This window comes from Nannospalax galili, unplaced genomic scaffold (assembly GCF_000622305.1).
Source record: "Nannospalax galili isolate Female #2095 unplaced genomic scaffold, S.galili_v1.0 scaffold406, whole genome shotgun sequence".
Classification (NCBI taxonomy): Eukaryota; Metazoa; Chordata; class Mammalia; order Rodentia; family Spalacidae; genus Nannospalax; species Nannospalax galili.
In genome coordinates, this window is record NW_008357033.1 from 7,005,467 (window position 1) to 7,013,369 (window position 7,903).

General features: G+C 45.5%; 1 protein-coding gene across 1 annotated transcript in view; it reads right to left on the reverse strand.

Moving 5' to 3' along the window:
• Nucleotides 1-1,614: 1,614 nt before the first annotated feature.
• The window catches only part of Tmem40 (transmembrane protein 40), a 17,067-nt gene continuing 10,778 nt past the window's right edge, over nt 1,615-7,903 (reverse strand). Inside the window, exons 7-10 of the mRNA XM_008854913.3 lie at nt 3,444-3,515; nt 3,275-3,349; nt 2,725-2,787; nt 1,615-1,718 (exon numbers count right to left, since the gene is read on the reverse strand). Coding sequence (XP_008853135.1) covers nt 1,699-1,718; nt 2,725-2,787; nt 3,275-3,349; nt 3,444-3,515 — 230 coding nt within the window. The 3' untranslated portion in view covers nt 1,615-1,698. The remainder of the gene's footprint in view (nt 1,719-2,724; nt 2,788-3,274; nt 3,350-3,443; nt 3,516-7,903) is intronic.

A 7,903-nucleotide genomic window follows, 5' to 3' on the forward strand; every position in this document is an offset into this window, starting at 1 on the left:
AGGTGAGCGTACAAAGTAATAGGTTTTTTTTTTTTCTCCTAAAAAATTAGTTTCACTCAGTAGCCATGGCAGGGTTGGAACTTTCTATGTAGCCCAGTCTGGCCTCCAACTTGATCTCTGTTGGTACATTTGATATAAAGGTCTAGAACTGGATTGGCAAGATAACTGGTGAAGATGCTGGCACCAAGTATGAAGACCTGAGTTTGATCTCCTGGTCCTACATAGTAGAGGAAGAAAACCAATTTCTAAGAGTTGTCCTCTGACCTCCACATGCATGCCATGGCAAAATAAATACTTTTTTAAAAGCCTAGAACTGAACAGACACTCTTGGGGTGGCCTGGCCAGTGCAAAGTAGGCCCTACTGTCATCTCCTTTAATCTATGCTTTGTATCTCCATTAAAGTAAATGTGCAATGGATTTTGTGTGGTGTCCTTATTGGTATTTATTAAGCTAAAAATACCAATAGCCCTCAGTCTTTTTATTTTTTAAGATGAAGTCTCATTAACTCAGACTAAGCCTTGAACACCCTGTGTAGCTAAGGCTGGCCTTAAACTTCTGATCCTCCTGCTTCTACCTCCTTAGTACTAGGATTACAGGCATCTGCCATCATGCCTTATTTATGTGGTTCTGGGGATGAATCCAGATCTTTGTGCATGTTGGGTAAACATTCAACTGAGCCACATCTTCAGCAACCCCAAGTCGTTTTCACAGGAATGTTTGCAAGGCCCTGCCCTTCATCCCCATCTGTGAAACTGAATTTTACATGAATAGTTACACATTCCTCTGTGAGCTTCTATATGGGCCATCTTTTACACTTTATGCAACTGGGTAAGTGTCCATCCCTTCTAGATATGTTCAAAGGAGCCCCTGAATGTGTTCTCATGTTCAAGAAATCTAAGAGAGGGCTGGGGATAGTTCAGGTGGTAGAGTACTAGCCTACTATACATAAGCCCCTAGTCTATTCCTGGCACCACATAAAACTGAGCATGGTAGGCCACACCTATGATTCCAGCCTTCAGGAAGTGGAGGCAGAAGGATGAAGAATTCAAGGTCAGCCTTACTACATAGTTTGAGGCCAGCAGGGGTTATATGAGACCCTGTTTATAAAATTAAAAACAAAAGTTTAAAAAAAACACGTAAAGGAATATTTGGTACTCTTTTTAGCACAGAAAAGGGAATGTTTATTTGAATTTTGAAAAAGTCCCAGGTCAGTGAAGTTGTTCTTGGGTAATGGGGCCATGGCTTTAGTCTGTCTTACCTGCAACAGGTTCCCCTGGGGACCCAGCCTCATAGCTCCCTGCCTCAGGGACTCTCTGCCTGTCCCAGGGTGACTCTGCAGAACCTGTGAGCTCATGGGCATGGCCTGAGGACACGGAGAGAGACCAGAGCCTAGGCAGATGGCAGCATCATGGCTCAGGACTCCTGCTACCTTGAGAACAATGGCATCCCAGAACCTTCTTGCTGACCTAGGTGCCCTCCCTCCCTCTCCCCTGGCAGCTGACTGTGTGCTACTCCACTGAGTGAGCACCTGCCTGCTGGTACTAATGTTCAGACCACAAGGAAGAAGAAGAGCTTTTTTATTGCTCCGGCATGGCCTGCCAGTGTCTCCCAGCATGTTGCTCAGTCTTCTAGGCTCAGGGGTATGGCAGTGGTTACAGTGGTCACTCTAGGGCCTGGTTCAGTCATTAGGCAGTAGTCTCAATCAGTCCTCCTGAACCCTGGAAGGCAAAGCCAGTAGGATGGCATGGGTTTCTGTGGGTAGCTAAATCCTGTCCCCACTGCCACCTCAGAATACTGCAAGACTGGCAGTATGTGGCACTTCCCAAAACCACCATGGGGGTCCATAACCCATGGCCACAGTGACTACTTTGTCCTATTAGTTAAACATTCAAGGAGACACACTTCTCAATACAGAGACACAACGCCCTGGCTTCACTGCTCTGAGGCACAACGCCCCTGGGTAGAAAGCTGCTGATCTAAGAGGATCTGGGTAGGGGTATGGCTCAGCAGCAGAGCAATTACTTAGCACAAGTAAGGCCTTGGGTTCCATCTCAGCTACACACACTCATTCATGCATGCACATGACATATACACACATTCATTCATGCATGTGCACACCTACACATATACACACAAATACATTCACATACATACAAAACACACATACATACACATATGCACACAAAACATATATACATATCACACACGTACTACACACATACTGTATAGACATATATACCCATACACACATCGCACACACATACCACACCACACTATACCACACACACACAGAGGATCTACTTTAGCCCAGGCCATTTCCTCCTCAGGCAAGTATAAAGTCACAAAGTACAAGCAAGAAGGAACCAGCCTGTAGGGAATACAACTCCTTGCTTTTCTTCAAGGCTCTGTGCTTAAGGCCTTCTGCATGCATCCCTCACTTTATGGGCCACCCTGTACAGGAGGAATCATTACACTGATTTCCCAATTGATAAAACTGAGGCTCAAAGAGGATAAGGGACAGGTGGAATGTGGCTTGCCTAGCATGCTACCAGTCTTGGGTTCCATTCTCAGTACAGAAAAAGAAGACTGGCCATCTAGGTCACAGAGTAGAGGCAGAACTCAAACCTAAGCCTCCTGCCTCCAGGACAGTTGTTAGATGCTATCCCTCTTTCTGAACAGAGAACCCTGACTGGGAGAGAAGATGAATGAGGGAAGCCTGGTTACCTGGCAGCCTGAACTTCTGAAGGAGGGGGATGAAGCCCTGCAGCACACTGTGGATCCGGAACACTGCTCGGAACAAGGGAAAGGCTGGTCAGGTTTGTGGCCCCTCAAGAGCCCAGGATCAGTCACACCCCCTGCTGCTCCAGGACAAAGGCCCAACCCACGCAAACAAAGGCCTAACGTGCCATTTCAGACAAACTTCAATAACAGTGCTGTGGTTATTACAACGGGAAACAAGCCATGAGCAGCAATAACAGGGACAGGAAACCTGCGACCTCTCTGCCTGGCTCCACTAGCTCATTTTCAGTATCTGACTAGCTCTAGTTTGCCACTTTAAACTGTTTTTTTGCATTTTTATGGAGCTACCCTTTTTTTCCACAAGCTTCTGCCAATGACCTCTCATTGACCTTGAACGTGATCAGGAAGAAAACACACACATAAGGAATTTTTTTTTTTAAGTTTAGATTGTGATTCTTGGCAAGTGTGATGGCCTTTCCAGCTGCCACCCTCCAGGAGCTTGTGATTCTGTGTGACTTTTTGACTGGCAGCTTACCCAGCCCAAAGTAGATACCGATGGTCTCCAGGGAGGCGAAGGTGAGCAGGCCAACCCCAAGGGACATGAACCAATCTGCCAGGGTGGCAAAGGAGAAAATGGTCAGCCTTCAGGTTGTAATACCCAGTCCTCTCATACAGACCCTTCCCTGGTCCCCAGGGAGCCTTACCTGAGGAGTAATGATAACACACCAGCAGGGATCCGATGGAAAAGCAGAGGAGGACGAAGTGGAAGAATTCATCTGCGAAGGCAAAGTGGGGAACTGGCATTCAACTCTTTCCCTCTCCTTCCCTTTTGTTTCCATTTGTAACCCAGGCTATCATGCATGCTAGGTGAATGTTCGTCACAACCCTTTAGGGTTTTTGTTTGTTTTTTATTTTTATTTTATGTGTATGAGTGTTTTGCTTGCATGGATGTAAATGCATCTATATCATATAGTGTCCATGGAGGTCAGAATGAAGGTGTCAGATCCCCTGAAACTGGAGTTACAGATGGTTGTTAGCTGCCATGTGGGTGTGGGGAATCAAACCTGGGTTCTCTGCAAGAACAGCCAGTGCTCTTAACTGCTGAGCTATCTCTCCAGCCTCATCTCATTTTTACTTAATTTAGTGTTTGCGTATATGTATCTGTGTGAGTGTATGCACACATGTGCTGATGCCCAAAGAAGACAGAAGAGATTATCTGATCTCTTGGAGCTAGACGTACAGGTATTTGTGAACAGCCCAAAATGGGTGCTGGGAACTGAATTCAGGCCTTTATAATTAAGCAGCAAGTGCTCTTAACCACTGAGCCATTTCCCCAGCTCTAACTCTTGTTATTTATTTATTTTTTATTTATTAATTTATTCATTCATTTATTTATTTATTTTGAGACAGGGTCTCACTATGCAGCTCTGGTTGGTCTAGGACTTACTGTGTAGACTAGGCTAGCCCTGAATTTACAGAGATCTGCCTGCCTCTGTTTCCTGAGTACTGGGATTAAAGGCGTGTGCCACCATGCCCAGACTTTATTTTAGGCTAGCTCTGGCTAGCCTAAAACTAGTTATGTAGACCAGGGTGAACTTGAACTCACAGAAATTCACCTGCCCCTGCCTCCTGAGTGCTGGGATTAAAGGCGGGCACCACCATGCCTGGGTATTTATAATTTATTTGTGTGGGGGGGGCAGTGCCCAGGGAGGCCAGAAGGGGGTTTCAGACTCCTTTGAGCCAGAGTTATAGGCAGTTGTGAACTGCCCAATGTGGGAAGTCCTCTGATGGAACAGAGGCACACTTAACCACTGAGTCATCTCTCCAGCCTCTTCTCATTTTAAATGATGGTATTCCTGCTCCTGACCAGCCAATAATATAAAATCATGCCCCAGCAGCCCCTACTTTCCAGCCCTCATCTTCCTTCATTATTTTTGGAACAAGTACGGTCATGCAGCCTGGGTTTTATTTCTGTGTTTATTGATTTCCTTCCTTCCCACTGGCTATATGTCTGTGGAGGGCAGGATGTCAGTCTGCCTCCAGATGAAAACAGCAGTCAGAGCAGCACCACACAGAGGTGCTCAGTATCTCATTTGTTGAATGAACATTTAAAATAATTATGAAAAATGCAAAGTATAAGTTATAAGATGTGGAGGGCCTGGAACTTGGAGTGGTGACTAAGTGGCCCTTGCACTTTTCCAGGCACTGTGTGGCATGACCGGGAAGGTAATACAATCTCCCTGCTTTCTCCAACAAAGAGGATTCAAAAAAGAATTTAAGAGAAGTCAAGGGGTGATGGTACACACCTGCAATCCCAGCATTCAGGGACTGAGGCAGAAGGATCACAAGTCTGAGGCAAGCCTAACTACACAGGAAGATCATTAAATAAAACAAACAAAAAGACCAACTAAACAAAACAAAAATCAGTCTAAGACAAAGCAAGCAAGCCCGGCGGCCTGGTGAAGGCTCTGTCTGAAGGGTAATGTACAAGGTCAGGACTAAATCAAAGGAACAGGACTTGCAAACAGAGACAGAGGGGAAAATCCACTTCTCCCGTAGGGTATAACATGTTCCACATGTCCCAAAGCTACTTGGACACAGTCTTCACTTTGGGACTCTGGGTTTCAGTCCAATGAACCTTTTCATAACTGTAGAGAGACCAACAGCATGATCTAGTTCATCAGTTGAACAAAAACAAAGAGAGGGCTCGGGCCCAGGTCTCTCACTCCCTGAATAGGAGTTGGGGGCAGGGGCCTTTCAAAGTAATTCAAGATGTTTCTAGAACAACTGTCATTTGTTTAATCAAAAATATGGCCAGGCAGAGCTGGAGGATAGCTCAGTGGTTAAGAGCACTTGCTGCTCTTGCAGAGGACCTGAGTTCAGTTCCCACACCACAAGGAAGCTCACAATCACTTGTAACTCTAGTTCCAGAGGATCTGATATCCTCTGATGGTCTCTGAGGGCACCAGACATGCACATGGTGCACATGCATACAGGCAGGCAAAACACCCATATACATAAAATAAATAGGGTTGGGGATTTAGCTCAGTGCTCGGCAAGCCCTGGGTTCTGTCCTCAGCTCAGAAGGAAAAAACAACAAATAAAATAAATAAATAACTACATAATGAGTTCCAGGCCAGCTGGGGCTACTGGGAGACCCTGTCTCAAAACAACAAATAAAATAAATAAATAAATAAATAAATATTGAAAAAAAAAGGGACATTGTCAAGGGATGGGAGAGATGGCTTAGTGGTTAAGAGCGTGTACTGCTCTTGCAGAGGACCTGAGTTTAACTCCCAGCACCCACATCAGGCAGCACACAATTTTTACACTGTAACGCTAGCTCAAGAGATCTGACACCCTCTTCTGGCCCCCATGGGCACCTACACTCATATACACATACCTACATACAAACATGCATGCATATACATAATTTTTAAAAAAATTTAAATCTTTAAAAAACAAAACCAAAATACCATGGTCTCCTCTCCCTTATGGTCTTCCAGGAAATCTCATGGGTTCCAGGTTTGGAGCAGAGGCGGCCCTGTGGCTCTTATCTGCTAATGAAACCTCACGAGTTCCCACAGCCTGGACACATCTGGCCACAGGGCATGAGAGGCATCTATCACTCTGTGATTTCATGCACTAAAGAAGGAGCACAGGACTGGGCATCAAGCTCAGGACATGTCCTTTGATAGCTGTAAGACTACCCTCCCACTGGGCGTGGTGGTGCACACCTTTAATCCCAGCACTTGGGAGGCAGAGGCAGGCAGATCTCTTTGAGTTGAAGGCCAGTCTGGTATACATAGTGAGTTCCAGGCCAGTTGGGGTTACAGGGAGACCCTGTCTCAAATAACCACTGAGTCATCTCTCCAGCCTCTTCTCATTTTAAATGATGGTATTCCTGCTCCTGACCAGCCAATAATATAAAATCATGCCCCAGCAGCCCCTACTTTCCAGCCCTCATCTTCCTTCATTATTTTTGGAACAAGTACGGTCATGCAGCCTGGGTTTTATTTCTGTGTTTATTGATTTCCTTCCTTCCCACTGGCTATATGTCTGTGGAGGGCAGGATGTCAGTCTGCCTCCAGATGAAAACAGCAGTCAGAGCAGCACCACACAGAGGTGCTCAGTATCTCATTTGTTGAATGAACATTTAAAATAATTATGAAAAATGCAAAGTATAAGTTATAAGATGTGGAGGGCCTGGAACTTGGAGTGGTGACTAAGTGGCCCTTGCACTTTTCCAGGCACTGTGTGGCATGACCGGGAAGGTAATACAATCTCCCTGCTTTCTCCAACAAAGAGGATTCAAAAAAGAATTTAAGAGAAGTCAAGGGGTGATGGTACACACCTGCAATCCCAGCATTCAGGGACTGAGGCAGAAGGATCACAAGTCTGAGGCAAGCCTAACTACACAGGAAGATCATTAAATAAAACAAACAAAAAGACCAACTAAACAAAACAAAAATCAGTCTAAGACAAAGCAAGCAAGCCCGGCGGCCTGGTGAAGGCTCTGTCTGAAGGGTAATGTACAAGGTCAGGACTAAATCAAAGGAACAGGACTTGCAAACAGAGACAGAGGGGAAAATCCACTTCTCCCGTAGGGTATAACATGTTCCACATGTCCCAAAGCTACTTGGACACAGTCTTCACTTTGGGACTCTGGGTTTCAGTCCAATGAACCTTTTCATAACTGTAGAGAGACCAACAGCATGATCTAGTTCATCAGTTGAACAAAAACAAAGAGAGGGCTCGGGCCCAGGTCTCTCACTCCCTGAATAGGAGTTGGGGGCAGGGGCCTTTCAAAGTAATTCAAGATGTTTCTAGAACAACTGTCATTTGTTTAATCAAAAATATGGCCAGGCAGAGCTGGAGGATAGCTCAGTGGTTAAGAGCACTTGCTGCTCTTGCAGAGGACCTGAGTTCAGTTCCCACACCACAAGGAAGCTCACAATCACTTGTAACTCTAGTTCCAGAGGATCTGATATCCTCTGATGGTCTCTGAGGGCACCAGACATGCACATGGTGCACATGCATACAGGCAGGCAAAACACCCATATACATAAAATAAATAGGGTTGGGGATTTAGCTCAGTGCTCGGCAAGCCCTGGGTTCTGTCCTCAGCTCAGAAGGAAAAAACAACAAATAAAATAAATAAATA